General features: G+C 37.9%; 1 protein-coding gene across 1 annotated transcript; it reads right to left on the bottom strand.

The window, feature by feature from the left end:
* Positions 1 to 3,653: 3,653 nt before the first annotated feature.
* Positions 3,654 to 11,792, bottom strand: LOC105444623. The gene is made up of 6 exons (XM_030997828.1): positions 11,040 to 11,792; positions 9,872 to 9,997; positions 6,384 to 6,526; positions 5,678 to 5,758; positions 5,168 to 5,397; positions 3,654 to 4,595 (listed from the first exon to the last, which is right to left on the bottom strand). The coding sequence occupies exons 1-6, from the start codon at positions 11,716 to 11,718 to the stop codon at positions 4,343 to 4,345; spliced, it is 1,512 nt and encodes a 503-aa protein (XP_030853688.1). The 5' UTR covers positions 11,719 to 11,792; the 3' UTR covers positions 3,654 to 4,342.
* Between the last annotated feature and the right edge of the window lie 7,383 nt (positions 11,793 to 19,175).

Below are 19,175 nucleotides of genomic sequence, written 5' to 3'. Positions count from 1 at the left end.
GGGGAATACCACCTGCAAAATTCCAGTGAGTTCTATAAAATAATGGCAGAGCCAGGATTTTCCAAGGGGGGGGGGGGGGGGCGTAAAGTGTATGAAATTGCGAGTTACCTGCTCTATGGCCAATTCTGAGGTGAAATTCTGAATGCGAAAACTGAACATTTATATGAATATTTTTTAGCTTTTTTCCTGCATATTCTCCGAAAAATCAATCAAAATGACTTCAGCATTGGCGAAGTTTTAACATAAATTTCCAAAAAACGGGGGGGGGGGGGGGGGGGGGAGGGGGAGGCATGCGTCAGTTAAAGGGGAAGCCCTCATTTCATTTGCATATGAAACTACGTGTTGGGACCATTTTTTTTTTCTCGAGCAATATAAATTAAATGCATCTTTTTTAAAATATGAAACGGGAGATATTTGTTCTGCAAAAAAACTGTGAAATTTTGAAAAGATGTCGCTTAGGACAATAAGTTAGTGTTTTCCTCCTTGACCACAACAATATTATTTCCCCTTTGAGTCCATGGGATGGGATTCGTAAGTCGTAACAGCATTAACCACTGACTAATCAGAGACAAGAAATAAGACGTAGTAAACTCACGTCGACCAACAGAATGTGCACCTAATCAGGTTACGATCTGACTATGAATCGTGTCTCTCCCTTTTTTTCTTTTCTGTTTTAGTCTCTCTCCCTCTATCTCTATATCCTTACTTTTTGGAAGGAAAGAGGGGGTGCGTGTGCCTCCCACGCCCGACCCTAGATCTGGGACCCGTTTCACAAAGCCCTTTTTCAATGACAAATGATAAAAATCAGTGACAAATCTGCTGACAACCGATCAGAAGCAAGGATTTCAGTAGCTTATTACAAAGTCTGTTATTTGTCACTGATGACAAGTTTTGTGAAACGCCCCCTGGCCCTGGTTGATAAAACAAACATTCTTAGATGATACAATGATTAAAGAAAGCAGTCACATTTATACAGCGTCATTAAACGCTGCGTTAATGGTGCTTTACATTGTAACTATTATGATCGCCATTATTATGAACGCAGTCCCTTTTAATCGATCATTTTCAACTAAAAAGAATGGAACAATAATGAATATATAACATATACTTTATTTTAATATTCATGTACATTTCGTAGACGTTTGCATCACGTTACTTCAGGCATCATAAACCTAATGACCACAATGACATGAGAAAGTATTATTCCCTTTACGAACTCTATGTCATGATTCAATAAAAAAATATATACTAAGTGAGTTGATGGATATTATACTTGATCGAGGATATAGACTGTTCTGGCATTGTTTGAGTTGCGCTTCTCTAAACCTGTAATGATAAGTTTTTCTAGGTTTTATGATTCTATGAAAACTAATTTATTTCAGGGTGGACTTCTCTTTTAACTCGCTTCGACCGAACCAACACTATCGTGATCATTGAGAATGGAATTCTCAAATAAATGTCAAAGCTTCCGGTCCTTGAGGTGAATATTTACAATATATTATAATTAACGATTTAATTCCAATTGTCTTTGCCCAGTGTCTCAGGAATAGTGTGATTTAAAACTTGTAAAAAAATTATTATCCAAACCTACGACGATATTCAGCTGTATTAACGTCGGCAGTCGAGCTAGTACGGGGTGGCGAGCCCATTTAAATACCCCGTAGTCTGCACTTGCGTCGCCGTGCGGAAAGTCCCTATATAAGGAAATGGGAATCGCTATAATTTATCTTTCATTGTAATTAATTGATTCAATTCATACCAAACAGTCATTATAACCTGTGGATGCAATATAAGCCTATACCTACTTTTTCAATAAAAAGGATACGAAATGAATAAGCATTTCAACATAGGCTTATCATGATAAAACTTTTTTTAAAACATATTGTATTATCTCTGCAGGTAAATCCAAATACTCATAATTATTAATCCCAACTATTCCCGATGATACCTTTATATCTAAGCCATTTCTTACAAACTGCTACAAAATGAATAAAGACAAGATATGAATTTATTTGCTTGCGCTATAGTTCCGACTATCATCCAATCTATTGTTTGTAATGCTAATAAATGACAAATGGAAATTTGCTTGTCTTACCTTTACATGCGTAATATTACATAGAGAAATGACAGTTTAAACATAACGTTTGGCTGTATATATATAATTAACTATGACTAAATACATCTATGTACCATCAAAGATACCTTTTCTACTCAATCTTTCTCCTCTTCAAAGATGCATTAAGAAATTAAAAAAAAAAACTGATAGGTACGTAAATATGAGCTTTCATAACATTTTGAAATGCACATATTTAATTGAGTCAAACGATGACATCAACAACTACCACAGTGTCACATAGAGTGATAGAGAGATAAGAATACGAATAAAATATATGCACTATACGATATGTTATTGATACGACGCCTAAACATACTAAGAAAAATGACACACAGAATTAGATCCAATCTTTTTTTGCGTATTATATAAGTCTTGAGGAGAGATTCTCTCATTTTATCAAAATCTACATGTACAGTACATACAATTATCATTGAGACTAAACATTATCTGGTTAAGCAAGGCTCCCACTTAGCCGAGTTGGAGCCTCGAGTTGTGGCGAGCGGGCGCGAGCTTATGACAAGCCGTTTTATCAATTCTTGATATCAAGAAATATGTTTCAATGATAAAACGGCTTGCCATAAGCTCGCGCCAGCTCGCCACAACTCGAGGCTCCAACTCGGCTAAGTGGGAACCCTGCTTTACAATCATACAGATGTAATTTATTTTAAAAATTGTACTACTAAAGACCCAGCAAATATACATTATTCAGTAGAGTTATTCATTGTTTGACTAATAAGTATTTACAAAACTTAAAAGTATAACTGACAATTATTCAGCCAAAATGTATTACTGCGACTGCCACAGATGCTTATTGTCATGTACATTGGCATAATTTAAAATTGTAAAATGAACTTCAAACTTACTATCCAATAGTAAACATATAACAATATATATATAAAACTTTTAAAACTAAAACATGAAAGAAAAAAAGGAAACAGTAAATAGCATTAATGAATCGGGCCTGGTAATTTCGAACCATGCAGGCGCGTACGCAGAGGGGGGGGGGGGGGGGGGGGGGGGGTCAAACCCTCCCTCAAATTGTTGTAATTGTAAAAAAAAAAATTGTGCTGACGGAGGCCCCCCAAAAAAAGTGTTTCTTCCCCCCCCCCCCAAAGTCACTGAACGAATTATCTGACGATGTAATTTTAAATTTCCGGGGCCAATTTTTGTTTAAAGTGCTATAACCCCCCCCCCCCCCGCTTATTCAGCGGCTGGCTGAGTAGTTGCGAATTTTGTCCTCAAAAACTGGACAAAAACAAAAGTGCTCTTCCGCGTATGATGGATGATCCTGATGATAAAAGTAAGTTATATTGGTCAGAAAACATAATAATTTACAAAATATGCGTATCGTTTTGCACAAAAATAATGAATAATCATATTGTTTCACACTATACAATCTTGTGGTTTCACATTTCAGTTTAACATTAAAAAACATAGCATGATACTTCTGTATACCCCGCCCGCACAGACGATACGACTACCAGACCGACACTATAAATGGAAAGAGAGAGGCCTAGCCCCTCTCTCCCCCGCCGCTCCGTAGTCGGCCCGGCTGCACCGCCGGGGCATAACGCATGATATAATCTGACCTTTTCTATTACATAATAGAACATAGTACATCAAACACATCACAACATGAATAAAACAGTAGTACTACTACTATAGACCTAACACTAACTAGGCCTAGTAACAATTAAGTAGTGCTGGTAGTATAGTAGATCTAGATCTAGTCTACTAAAGTTAGATCTACTAACGTTAGATCTAAATTTATCTAGATCATAGATGTAGACATAGTATTAATGTATGAACTTTGAGATGAGGTTGATTTATCAAATGACAAGGATCCACGTCATTATTTAAAAAAACAAATAATACACATGGCTTTGTTCGGGCATTAGTAAAAAATTACCCACACTTGGTACCTTCGAAAAAGTTCAAACAGCTATTTCAGGAAATGTAAGTGCCGGTTTAAAGAAAAATGGGGCACTATTTATATGCTGTGAATCTCCATCATTAACACCATCACCATAATCATTTTCATGACACTGCAGTGATTGTGAAGCTATCCCTGTTTCCTCCTAATTGGTAATGAGTTCAATCTGCTATCATAACAAGCTAATCATGCGATGAAACACATCTCTTTAAAGAGGCCATTTATAATTGATATGGTAATAAAATGAATATATGAAATAAATCGTTTTCGGGTGTGATAAGATTTAATAGTAATCACCAATCGCTGTCGTAGGCTCCGAAATAATCATCGTCGCTGTTGTAGGCTGGGAAAGGATCATCGTCCCCGTAGTACCTGTAGCTGTCGTCGCTGTCTTCGATGTTAATCATGAACGGTGGTTGGCGTTTCAAACAGGTGAGTCTGGATTCTGATGTCATCTGTTCGTTGCCTAGTTGGATGTTTTCCACGTCGTCTTTGCAAGACGATGTTATCAGGGCTCGCTGAAGCGGTGTCAGCAGTTTGCAATAACTATACAATTCAAATACAGAAACATTTTTCTTAGTGACCAATGTTTAATTTGCTTTAAAAATATATATAAATAGATCATTTAAATGTGTGTCTGATATTACTAATAGCTCTCGCACAGTGATCTTATGAAAATACTCCTATGTGAGAAATCTACCAGTGTTACCACATGAGATATTTACCCACTAAGAACACATTTTCCCTTCAGCGATAGTTGTTGTACTGAACACGTCAAAGAGCTAGTTGTTTCAAATGATGAAAACATGTTATTTACTGTCCTACTCCTGTTATGTGCATCTTTTTCAAAAGACAAATGTTCGTTTTTTGTAGCTCTATGTTATGCAGCAATGTAATAGAAATAATGAATACATCAATGTAAAAGAGAGTGATAAACGAGTGGTAAAAGTCGAGTTTAGAAATGAAAATCAACACACGTCGTCATGGACATATTAACCAATGTATATTTCAAGAAAGATTAAAACATGCCATGTCTATTAATCCACAATCATGTGTTCGTCACAAATGAGAAGTCCCAATTTTCTTGCCAAATGAGCCTAAATTTGGTTAAAACATACCCCTCTAATTTCGTGTAGCCGCGCGGAACCAAACACAATACATCAGATGCAGCGTAGTAAATCATCTCTTCTGGTAATGGTCGAATCTTCCAGAAATCTGGCGTCTCACTCATCTTGTTCCAAAAGTCACGATTTCTGCCATACCCGCCCACTCCAACAAGCTTACAAAAAGTCACGAAGTTGGAGTGGGTAATCATGTTCACTTCCTCCGTTAGTGTGTTTATCGCAATCTTGACGGAAATATAACAAATACATATGTTTTTACCACTTCTTGATTTGCTATACTGTCACATCACATTGACTTTTTAAAGTTTCAAAATTTGATAACAATAAGCTGCAAAGTGGATTTGGCACATAACATAAATTTAGATCATATCTATAATCAAATAAAATTCATCATTTATTCATTTGAACGACCGTGAACGACCGAATGTATACAATACATTATAAAATCAAGGATGAATGCAATTAGTTTAATTGGAGAAAATAGTGATGTTACTGTTAGCTTACCGAAGTATCAAACACATTCCTGAGTGTTACACCAAACCCATGATGCAGGGAGTATGTGTCACTTTTACAAAAATGAATCACCTGAAATAAATAATACAAATTATGTTTCATATAGGGAACATAGGGCCGGATCTAGCTATTTGCTAAGTGGGATTTGACCCAATGACGATGCGCTACTTTGAACCCCCGTAAGTGATGTTTTCCTGGCATCTTTTTACTAACACAATGGAGACGCTTTTTTTTAACCCCCCCCCCCCCCCCGTAGATCCGCCCCTGGAACATCAATTGTGATGATAAGGGTTTAGTAAATTTTAGGCTAATTATCACAAAAGCAATTAGCAAACAGCATTACCACTATTCAATATCCACTATTCTATCTATAAACCAGGTAGATTTTTTAAAATTGATGTTCGATATTACGTAACCCATGATTTCCGTGTAAACCATGCAGAATATGATAATTTTCTATCTTTTACAGACTTTGCATTGTATGAGGATATAAAGTCTCTAAAGGAAAGAGTGAAATGGGACGTATATATAAAACGAAATACATAAATAAAACCATTAGGTTTTACTACTGAGGCAAATAGCCTTCTTTTTTAAAGACTATTTTTGCATTGCTCCGTGCCGCTATTTTCTCTAAATTCAAAGTAATAAATCATTCCATTACAATCAAGTTGTTATTATTATAATCACACAAGTCTACCTTCAGGATGCTGTCATGTTCTAGTATCTTCTTGAGACTAGAGTTTCCTTTGAGAAGCTGAGGGTTCTTGAAGGCATCAAAGAGGAATGCTTTTTTGTCCCACGTGGAGATCTGAACAAGAGTCAGGCATCCCTCCTCTTTCCCTGCACACAAAATATCGAGATATGAACTTCAAAATGACAAAGGTTCATAAATGTATTATGCTGGAGGTAGGTATGTGTCTTGTTATATATTTTGTATTATATTTTTGATCAATGAAATCCTGTTCAGTGATTGGTCAACGTAGCATCATGTGACCAAACATAACATTGCTATGATGAAACCGTGACGTCATCCATGGTATAGTGCAAACTATACCATGGCACTATACCATGGATGACGTCATATATATGCGATCGATCAAGATCAATGTGCTATCGGCGGCGGTCACGGTACTGTCATCTGCCATATTTACGTAACCCATCAGACTAAAATGCTTATGTGTATAAAAACTATCGTAACCTACTCACAGAATTAATTCGTAAAGCAAAATCTCAGTATTTCCATGACAAATTTTTACTTAATAAATCTAATGTAAATCGTACGTGGCAAACGATCAATTCACTACTTAACAAAAGTAAGCCAGCTGAGAATTCTGTATTTAATTATAACGGGGACATCGCTACAGAACCGGACATTATTTTGAACTCCTTTAACGACTTCTTTACAAGCATTGGTCCATCTTTAGCAAATAAAATCCCAGGTACCCAAACGAATTATTTACAGTATATGAATGATCCACCTGTTGACTCTTTGTATTTATATCCTATTAGGGAAAACGAAATTTGTAACATTGTTAGTACTTTTGGAAACAATAAAGCTGCAGGTTTGGACGAATATAGTCCAAGAGTCATTAAACAGGTCATTATGTACATCTGTAGACCCCTATGCCATATATTCAACCTTTCATTATTAAACGGAATTTTTCCAGATGAGCTACAGAATGCTAAAGTAACACCAGTGTTTAAATCTGGTGACAAGCGTGAATTTACAATCTATAGGCCCATTTCTGTACTGTCAGTCTTCTCTAAATTATTCGAGCGCATTGTTTATAAAAGAACTATTGAATTTCTTGACAAACATTCTAGTCTCAATAAACATCAATATGGTTTCCGTAGGGATTATTCAACATGTATGGCTCTTACCAGTCTTTCTAGTAAAGTCATAGACGCCTTTGAGGCAAATGAATTTGCAATTGGATTTTTGTATAGATCTATCTAAGGCATTTGACACAATTAATCACAATATTTTACTATCTAAACTATATCGTTACCCGGCCCCCACTCAGTGTTATTTAGGGTACGCATATGCGTGTTCCAACCGACCCCCCCGCCCCCTTTTCAGCAAAAGTCCGGTGTGTAAAGTCAATACGGCTCGACCTTTTTCTTTTGTTACGAAAAGGACATTTTGGCAACACGCATGGGGTCCGTCCGTTCTCGGAGTGGGGGGGGGGGGGGCGGTATCGTTATGGAATACGTGGTGTAGCTCTTAAATGGTTCACCAGCTATCTTAACAATCGATTACAATGTACCAAATATCAATCTTCTATTTCGGAGTTTAGGACAATAACATGCGGAATTCCACTGGGTAGCTTGCTTGGGCCATTGTTATTTATATTATATGTGAATGGTGTTTATAAATCTGCTAATGAATTCCACAGGGTAGCCTGCTTCGGCCTTTGTTATTTATATTATATGTGAATGATATTTATAAATCTGCTAATGAATTGTCTTTTATACTGTATGCAGACGACACAAACATATTTCACAGAGATTCAAACTTGAAGTCTCTTATGGATACAGTAAATGCAGGTCTTGCATATATATGTGAATGGTTCAAGTCTAATAAATTATCTGTAAATGTAAAGAAATGTAATTATATGATTTTTCACAATGGAAAGAATGCAGATTTAAATGATTTCAATATTGTTCTTGATAATGTCATATTGCCAAGGGTAGATAAAGTCAAATTTCTTGGCGTTTATTTAGATAGTTCCTTGTCTTGGAAATACCATATTCACGAAGTTGAAAGTAAGGTGTCCAAAAACACTGGCATTATATCCAGACTCAAACATCTCTTGCCCAATCACATTCTACGTATGTTATATTGTGCTCTTATACTTCCATATTTTTCTCACTATAATCTTGTTTGGGCAAATTCCTGCAAGTACAAAATACAAAAGCTTACACTATTGCAGAAGAAGATTATTCGTATAATATCCGGAATGCACTATCGTTCCCCTACTGGTCCCATATTTAAACAAATCGTTTTCTTGAGATTCAGTGATATCAACTTGCACCAACAGGGTATTTTCATGTATAAAAGCATGAATAACATCTTTTCATCACAATTTAGTGATTTTATCAATTTTCAATGCAACTCGGAAACCCATACGTATAATACGAGAAGCGCTGCCAACATTCATCTCCCTAAACATAGAACCCGAAGATTTCAATTTGACATTCGATACTCTGGACCAAAATTTTGGAACATCTTACCATCTATTCTACAAAAATCGCTTTCCTTACAGACTTTTTCCCGTAAGACAAAATAGTATTTAATTGCTCGATATTGATACCTCTCTTGTATTTATGTGTGAAATGACCTCTTGTGGAATTCAATGACATGTTTGTATTTTGATCACTTACGTACATGCCTCAGCTGTCGCTAGTACCATATGTATATTCCCAGGACAATGCTGTCGGATAAAGCTGTTTGTCTGTTTAATGATTTTGCTTGTTTGTAATGATAATGTACCCGCTGTCTATTTTAAAATTGTAGTACTTCGTTATTTGTATGATGTAATCACAGACACATGCACAGCCCAATTGAAGTAATTTTCTCTGTATAAGTGAACATGCCTTCCTATACTTAATTCTCTCCTCATTTTTTTTCTTCTCTCTATTCCATTTACTATTTTTGTTCTTTCCTATCAACTTTCTGTTATATAAAATGTAATTTTCATAATAATATCTATAATGTTCTCTCGGCTCTCGGTAACTGTGTTAATTTATTATGGGCGTTCCCAACTCAAGCTATGCTTTCCGGGTTTTCGCCTCATTCCGTATCTGAATTATTTACTGTATACTCTATGTTGAAATAATTGTTACATATATCATGTATATATACACTGTACATTGTGTTTCATATTGTACTGTTGAGAAGGAAATAAATGTTAATAAATACAAAAATACAAAATACCAGAGCTCAAGATTTGCTTTAAGGTCGGTTTTCCCTTTAACCGTATTACTTAAAGCAATGATGGCGATCATTTAGCATTAACTTCTTTACTGTGTCACTTTTACATGGCTCGTCAAAGACTAAGCCAGTTGCTGACGCAGTTCTACTTCAATAAAATGACGCATCTGTGCAACGAGCAACTTGTGCCCATGTCTCTTCTCTTTAACTTCAGAATATCACTGATTCGTGACCTGCATCAATTCACTTACCTAAGTTGACACCTTGACAATCGAGTCCGATAACCACAGTCTCTCTTCTAGACTGGTCAAGGATCGGATCAAGAACTCGATTACAGGCCCCCACAGAATCGATGATTTCGGTTTGACTGAGCACATCTACAAGGAATGAAAGTAGAAATTTTATATGAACACTAATGATAAGAGTATAGAAGTAGTAGTAGTAATATTATAATACTATGACGGTATAAATAGTGATGATGATAAAGATGATGATGGTTAAGATGTTGATATTGATGAAGATGATGATGAAGATGAAGATGATGACGATGATGATGATGATGAAGATGATGATGATGAAGATGAGGAATATGAATATGATGATGAAGATGACGATGATGATGATGATGATTATGATGAATATGATGATGAAGATGACGATGATGATGATGATGATTATGATGAAGATGATGATGATGATGAAGATGATGAAGATGATGACGATGATGATGATGATGAAGATGATGATGATGAAGATGAGGAATATGAATATGATGATGAAGATGACGATGATGATGATGATGATGATTATGATGAAGATGATGATGATGATGAAGGGACTCAATGTTATGTTATTATAAAGGGAACAAGAATGACTATGGGAAGAGGACTTGTTAAAAGCAGAACAAAAAGATGGCCTAAGATTTCCGATTGATGTTCTGACTGGTCAAGAGTTATAGATATTGATCTATAAAGTTCGGAAAAGGTATCAACCATATCTATCAAGAATAAATCATATTGTCGCAATCGCTTCACGAAGAGTGGTAAGAAAAAACATATATACCTTTATTGGCAACAGTTTAAAATAGTCTGTTTTTATCACGAATTGTGAATGTTGATACAAGCAAATGAGAAATCCTATAATAATAATTTTACAAATGTCTTCGTCTTAATTTCGTTGGTTTGATTGGAAATCATTTTTTAGAAAGCAGGCAAAAAATATCAACCAATTCTATCTCTGATAAGAAATGCCGTCCTACTGACTACGTGGGGAAAACATAAAAGTATACAGCTTATGAGAGATAAATCAGCATGATATTACGTCTTATAAACTAAATATAGATATAGAAAATAACCACGGGGCCTTGTATAAAGAAATGTATTCATATTGTAAAAACAGTAAACAAAAATTATCAGTTACCTTTGAAATCAACAGGACCGCCAGTAGCAGAACCAGCAGCAGCCGATGAGCTAGAAGCCGATGAGCCAGTAGCCGATGCGCCAGTAGCCGATGCGCCAGTAGCCGATGCGCCAGTAGCCGATGCCCCAGTAGCCGATGAGCCAGTAGCCGATGAGCCAGTAGCAGATGAGCCAGTAGCCGATGCCCCAGTAGCCGATGCCCCAGTAGCCGATGCCCCAGTAGCCGATGCGCCAGTAGCCGATGCGCCAGTAGCCGATGAGCCAGTAGCCGATGCCCCAGTAGCAGATGCAGCAGCAGTCTGTATAGTCTTCCCTGTAGTGCTAGGAGGTTGTTTCTCCAGGGTTTTCTCTGGAACGTTGAACTGACTTACCTGAGGCGCTGCAGCTGGTTCGATGTCTCTCCTGAAAAACTTCACTTCCCATTGAGAATTTCTCCTCACCGTCATCCGAATTCGTTGAGGAAACTTTGACAGGGCCTCCTCAGACATTGGAACAATTCGAACCTTGACCTGAGCATTCATTTCCAGAATGTCACGGACATCATCAATGTACGAACCCGTGATACGGCGAGCAACCGACCTATCGAGCCGAGCATTACCGGCCCGACCTGATACCGAAATATTCGCAAAATTTCTGTCGATTCGCACAACGCGACCAGGTAATTCGTCACTCTCTGCCATATTGCTTTCTACTCAACGCTCCACAGTTGCAATGAAAATATGAGCTCTGTCACTAAAAGCTTATACAATTGTGTATGCTGCGCCGAAGCTATTATACTATACTTGCTTATGAGGAAGTTAGCTAGCTGTGGCTCGTTTCATCGAGTGGGGAATCCCCGTACATTATTGTCTGGACAATCGAAAATTGACAATGACAATGATTGACAATGATTTTTGTTATTTCTTTAACCCTTACTGTACTGGGGGGGGGGGCCTGGGAGGCCCCCCCCCTCGACATTTTCGGAGATTGCGCCGCAACCGCTTGAAATTTTGAATTGTCGTTTCATGACTTTTTTCCCTCAAGTCTTACGCACGTTTTGATACCATTTTCGTCGCAATCGGATATACCTGTGAGGTGTTACATAACAATTAGTATGCGCATGTCATCAAAAATATGCTATAATTGCATATATTCATGTACAAGCAGAAATGTGAATACAGGTTTAGATGTATTCCTTCCTAAGTGGGTAATATGAATTGATATCAAATTGCTTTTATATGTTTCTCAAAGTAACTTGATGTATTCCAGAACAAAAGAATACATAAGAAATAAAAACAATAGATATAATAAGAAATAAAAAAACAATAAAATACATAAGAAAATAAATATTTGAAAATCGCATCAAATTTGCATAAATTATCATTATTAATTACATCCAAATAAATATTTTGTGTTAGAAAAGAAGTTTCATATGATGATATAATGAGTTTCAACGTTCAAAAAGTGAAGTTTGACACATTTTCTGTAAAATGCATAAAATTAGCATTTTGCATAATTAATTAGGCTATAACGACAAAAATTTGCATATTCGCAAAAAACTAATTACACCATCTTGTTCGTTACGTAAATATCTACAAACATGCAAATTTTCGTGTTCATCGGACATCCGACGGCAGAGATCATGGGGGGGGGGGGCCTCCCAGGCCCCCCCCCCCCCCCAGTCAGGAGGTGCTCAAAATAGCCCAGTACAGTAAGGGTTAAAGGTACTATGTCCCATTTGCAGGCCAAAAAAATGAAAAAGTTAAATTCCAACTGCATTTGAAAGATAATACTAATTTAGAACTTCCCTAAAAAGGTGGGGCTTGGAAATGTCTTCAAGTGGGAAAATAACGACTATTAGTTGACAAATCGACTTTAGGGCTTTAGAGCCCAAAAGTAATAGTCTTGATTTTCAGACAATTGTACCGAATGGTCATACGTTTTATGCTGCGAAAAGATTCAATCAGTTTAATTTTGGCCATCACAAGAAGTGGGTTATTGATGTAGACAAATGCTCATGTACCCTTTACAACTCTTTTCATGTATGTTATTACCAAAGAAAAAAAAAAGCCAGTCAGTCACTCAATAGTGTCTAACAGTGAAGTCTAGCAAGTAAACGGGTTTCCTTGCATAATTTGAATATGAGGACACTGCTAACGTATATATTTCACAGATAGGAAATACATTACATATTCATAATTGCTGCAAAGTTCTACAGAATTTGAGGTTGGCTGCAAAAGGGACATAGTACCTTTAACTGCCCCTTCTGGGGCATGGAAGAAATACAGCGGCACCAATGTCCTTTGGCAAGACATTAATCTACACTTGCCACTCTTCACCCAGGTCTTAAAAGGGTACCGGTAGGAAGGATTTCCTTGAATGCTGTGAGCGCCGAAATCGGCAGCCTAGCATAGCCGGGTAATGTTGGAGCGCCTTGAGCACCTTGCAAGGTGGATACGTGCGCTATATAATATAATGTTCAACAATGATTTTTGTTGTTTTAACACACAGAAAATCTTTAAAACACAAGAAAATCTTTGGCAGCGAACTACAAATGATGCCAAACTTTAAGATATACGTTAAGAAATACATAATACCCTATATCTCAACTAGCAATGCCAGAGGCGGCCCTCCCGGGGGGGGGGGGCAGGGGCGCGCAGTGCCCCCACAGTACCCCCACTTTTTCAAGCACCCGAAAAGAGCCCCTTTTTACATAAGAATAGTGCCCCTTTTACTTTGAAAAGTGCCCCTATTGATTTGTAAAAGTGCCCTTTCCCCTTTTCAACTCTGATATGTGCCCCTTTTATTTGGACACGTGCCCCTTTTACTTCGACAAGTGCCCATTTTCCTTTGTAAGAAATGTCCCTTCCCCTTTAAATAACTACCCCCATTTTAACTCGGATAAGCGCACCTTATATTTTCACATGTGCCCCTTTTCCTTTCTAATAAGTGCCCCTTTTCCCAGTGATAAGTGCCCCATTAAAAAAGAACCCCATCCCTTTCTCAAAAATGCCCCTTCTCTGGTAAATGACCCTTTTCAGGTACGAGAAGTTACTCCTTTTCACTTCAGATAAGTACCCCCTTTACCTCCGATAAAGGACCCTTTAAAATCTGATCGGTGCCCATTTTCTTTCAACTAATGCACATTTTCCTTTATTATAAGTGCCTCTTTTTCATTCACAAAAGTGCCCCCTTTCATATCTGGTCATTGCCCTTTTCAGGTGCGATTAGTGCCTCTTTTCACCTCTGATAATTTCCCTTTTAACAATGATACGTGCCCCTTTTCTTTCTAATAAGGGACCTATCCCCTTTTCATAAATGCCCCTTTTCACCTCTTATAAATACCCATTTCCTATTCTCATGACTGACTTTTTTAATCCCTGGTGAGTCCTTTTTTTTTTGAGGTTGTAAAAAGTGCCTCATTTTCACCTCTGATAATTACTCTCTGTACTTTGACACATGCTCCTTTTCTTTTCTGATAAGTGTCCCCTTTTCCTCTCATCATTAAACGCGCACCTAATTTCAAGCGACTACGAGCAATTTCCCCCAAAGCTCGCTCGCTAGGCTCGCAAGGATCTATAGATAATATGTTACTTATCAAAGTTCTTTTCAGTCTTCCGTTATGAGAATGTGCTTTTAACCCCATCAGGATTGGGTTTTTTCCTCTTTATAAGATGTAATTTTTCGCACTACGACATTATAAATCTTTAAAAAATTTCTCGCTCGCTCCGCTCACTCGCAAATATTTTTTTCAGACCATTACTCCCAACTGCGAAGCATGATGCTTAAGCAATATCTTGTATGGTGTATACAGTGAAACAAATATTGAAATCATCCCTGATAATGTAATCACAATGTAGGGGTATATACCAATGTCTAAAAATTGTATATTTTCGCTTTGAGATCTCCCTTTGTAGGTGCCCCTTTTTCCAGAAAGTGCCCCTTTTTCTTGGTGTCCCCCACCCCCCCCCCCTTTGGAAGTCGCTCGGCCGCCCCTAAGCAGTACAAATACTACTATATATATGTATGTACACTATGATACTAAAAACGACAACACACATTAAACCAAAAGTCTAACGTATTAAAAAGGACAACAAAAATTATCCAAACTTAGACATAATGATCTTACAAACTGTGGAAAGGTTCTTTAACTGCTTAACAGAATTTGAATTGAATAACTGATGAAATTTGATAACGTTAGGTCTACTGTTATAATATTTCTTTACACACTGCTTACGAAAATCATTGAATGCTGGGCACACCAGAACATAATGAACTCAAGAGGTTGATCAGACAAATAACGACATTTGGTAACTTAACCGGCAGCTTATCATTACCACAACGAAACTTACAAAGGGATATTCTATCATGCACCTACGTCAAATTTCAACAAATAGCTCTCTAAACCACCTTCCTGTTTAACGAGCCTATAATTAAAGCATACACGATTTCTTAAAAACTTCATTATGCCAATTTTGCCAATCAATATCATTTAATCTAAGGTCCAAAGATAACTTAACCCAACCTAAGTTCAAGAGGGTATCTTCAACCCACAAGTTTGAAATTCCACTCTTGTCTAGGATACTTTTAACTTTCACAATCCACCTCGATTCGAAATCACAACTTTCATGTAGCTTGCGTAACAGACTATGATGCCGACGGTAGCGGTCACATAATATGTTATGCCTAGATTAAATTTGTCCAGGACGCCGTAGGCCTAAGATAAATTGGTCTACACAGTAAAAACGCTGCTTAAAAAAGTGATGTTCACTTACAGTTGTTCTGAAATTGTAAACAATGTTGCTCGAAACGAAAGTAATTTTGTTAAACATTCGCAGTTTAAAATTTAATGACTGCTATATTTACTATACAAGAGCCTTTAGACAGTGTTGTTTACATATGACGTCATGTGTCTTGTGCCAGTTGGCTGAAAGCTTTATTTCACATCATGGCCGACCAAGCTACCGACTTGGTACTTGGTTGTTGTTCCTCCAAAAGATTCCTAGTGGAATTTAAACTGGAGGTCGTGGTGGCAGAGGGTGGACTTATTTCGGAAGGAGTGCTACTTTAAACTTTGCTGAGTCAGTCAGGGATACTAATATCGAATCAAGATTATTCCATGCTCTGGTTTTGCGTGGAAAAAAATGAGTTTTTTATACATCTAATCCGGTTAATGGTATTTCGAACTGACTTGAGTGCCCGCGTCTGCTACGATTTGGTTTAGGTTTAATGTGGGTTTGGGCATCTATGTCCAGCTGGCCATGTAACATTTTGTGGAAACAGCTTAGACGGTGAGCTTCGCGTCTGTCTTGGAGAGAGTTCCATTTAAGAAAATTTAGAAGGTGGGTGACGCTTGCTTCTCTCTGATATGTGCTTGTGACAAAACGGGCTGCCGACGCGCTTCTAAGTGACTGGGGATTCAATGGCTTAATTGAAATCATTTTTCTATTAACCAATTTGAAGTTTTTAACTTATAGCGTAAGTTCACAGTTAAAATTTTCAATATCTGTACGCAAATGTCAGAATATAGGTAGACTTAAAATCGTCGCGTCATGCATTGCGGCACTGATCGCTCACTCGGTTACAAAGTGTGCTAAATTTCTTGCTAAATTTCATCCCTATTATGCAGTTTATACGTACGTGCGTGCATGCGCGCATATGCAAAATAGGCACTGTTTTGGCGCTAATTCATAAATTGCAGAATTACCCTACCATGTTGTTAGTCTTCATATACCTATATAGAGACCCAGAAGTTGTAGTGAACTTATTCAGAGTATCAAACCCAAATTATACCCCATTATACATCCCTTTTATTGTAAACAACCCCCACTGAACAACAGCTACTTTTTAAACAACCGTCTTTAAACAACACCGGTTGTTTAAATTGTGATTTTAAACAAGTTGTTCAAAATGCTGATCAACTAAGTGTTTAAAAAACTCGAGATGCTTAACATTTTAAACAATTCTCAGATCAGGTCACCCGTTAATCTAAAGTTGTTTAAACTTTTAAACAACATGTTTACAAAAAATTTAACTGTGTATGATTTTTCGTGCGATTTGGGGGGCATCGTAGGAGGCTAGGGGCTACGATGTTTGTGTTTACATTATCTACGAGCATCGTGCCATTCTTTTTATTGGCCCTCGGGGGCAGGCCGGGGCGCGAAATTTGTATTACCAAACAGGTTTGCCAATGCTAATATTTCCGGTCATCTGATTGGCTGATATGTTACGTCATTAGCAATGACGTAACCGTTAGGGTGAGTGATAGGGTTATAGAAATCATGCAGAATCACCTTTCATTAACCCATCGTTGGCTCAATCGGTAAGGTCAGCGTAAAACAATCTTAGAGTTGTGGGTTCAAGTCTCAGTTTATTCAGTTTTTTTGCCTTTATAAATAATGAGACAAAGCAATAAATGATCAAAGTTTAATTGTTTGTGACCTCTTTCCAAGCTGCTAATGACGTAGAACATATCAGCCAATCAGCAGAACGGAAATATAAGAAATTGCAAACTTGTTTGGGAATAAAAATTTCGCGGCCGGGGCAAATCCGTAGATAGGCTGCTCGGAGATTGTATGGAAATCGTGCAGTAGCCGTGCAGTCTCCAGACTCTCCGCACGGAACCCGTGCAGATTCCTTGCATAGGTTGCGCGGAGAAGGCGCTGTGACCGTGCAGCCGCCGTGCCGTTTTGAGCATTTTTTTTGCCCCCATTTTTATCGAAAAATCGTGCGATGCCCGCGTGGGGATTGTGCAATGCCACCTATGGAATATCTATGGGCTACGGGCTTACGATTTTTCAAATTTGTATTACTTCTCACGAAACAAAATCGTATAGGTCACGAGGCCCGTGAATCAGTACAAAAATCTCACGGCCGCCTCCTGCCTCCGCACGGAGGCCGCATGGAAAAGGGGATACGGACTCCGTAGACTCATCGCATGCCAAATGTATTCTAGGCATTAGGGTTGCCGCACGGCGCATTTTGAATTTGTAGAGAGAGAAAACCTACGGCTGCCGTACGGCCTTTGAAGTTATTACGCACGGCCGCCTTAGGTCGCCCCTGCGGCGGCCGTAGGTTTTTGACAAATTTTGTTCAAAGAAAATCACAAATATGGCAAATAACGGTATCACTATAAACTGGTAAGCTCATGGCCATCGTACAAGTTTTAGGTCAACTACATATCAGGTGATTTATAAAATACAAATAAAACCACCACCATAGCATCTGGGATATGCGAGAGATTCGCCAGAAAAGAAGACACACGATGTTTTAGTGCCGTCACAATATGAACCAATCCTGCCTAAGCAGACGACATCCCATAAAGAATGAACATAATTTAGTGTATATAAATGTGATGGAATTTTACATCATTCAAAATGGGATATGAAACCGATTCTGGTAACGAAATTATTTTGTTTGTAAATACACAGGATAGTGGTTAATGAACAATCAAAGAAACCACACTTTCATTATTGAAAACCCCCGGTATGATACCATGGGCGGTATTTGTTCCCTCTTGAAACGCCGAACATACCGCTGTGTATGCAGCTGAAAGTACAACGGCGTCTTATGTTGTTGTCAAGCGACGGATTCCTTAGATTTTTTATCCGTGCATTTTTTAACAAAATAATACCATGCACGGGGTTCAGAGTGAGGCAATAGATTAAACATATAGCCTGAGGGTTGTGAAGTAAGAGAAATAACTGAAGAGAAGATCATGAACAGGCACTGAAAATGTGTGAGATGTCATGGGACATCGTCTGCTTGTGCAAATCATGTTCAACATGTGACGTCAGTCACGTCACACATCTCAGCAGCGCTCGGAGAGCTTTTCAGGTGCTATGCCGCGGCTGTAAGCGTTTTTAATTGGTAAAAATCATTACTTCGGATATTTCCAAGCATTGAATTTTGATAACCTTGTCCAATCAAAGTTTCATCTTTGCAATAATGACAATAAAGTTAGTTTTTAAAATCAATGCACCTTCTCTTTTAAGGCTGACCTAGGGCACCCGTGGAATTCTTGCGGCCATCGCAATTTCTTTGGGGTCCGCAAAAGTAAATTATAATTCATAAGCGGCACGGCAAACGCAAGGCCATCGTACGCGCGAAGTATGGTCGCCGTGCAATCGAACTGCTCTCCGGTATGGCTACGAAGTGT

This window comes from Strongylocentrotus purpuratus, unplaced genomic scaffold (genome assembly GCF_000002235.5).
Source record: "Strongylocentrotus purpuratus isolate Spur 01 unplaced genomic scaffold, Spur_5.0 spur5_scaffold_4, whole genome shotgun sequence".
Classification (NCBI taxonomy): domain Eukaryota; kingdom Metazoa; phylum Echinodermata; class Echinoidea; order Camarodonta; family Strongylocentrotidae; genus Strongylocentrotus; species Strongylocentrotus purpuratus.
The sequence above is the reverse complement of the archived record's forward strand: the minus strand, read 5'-3'. Positions and strand labels throughout refer to the sequence as shown.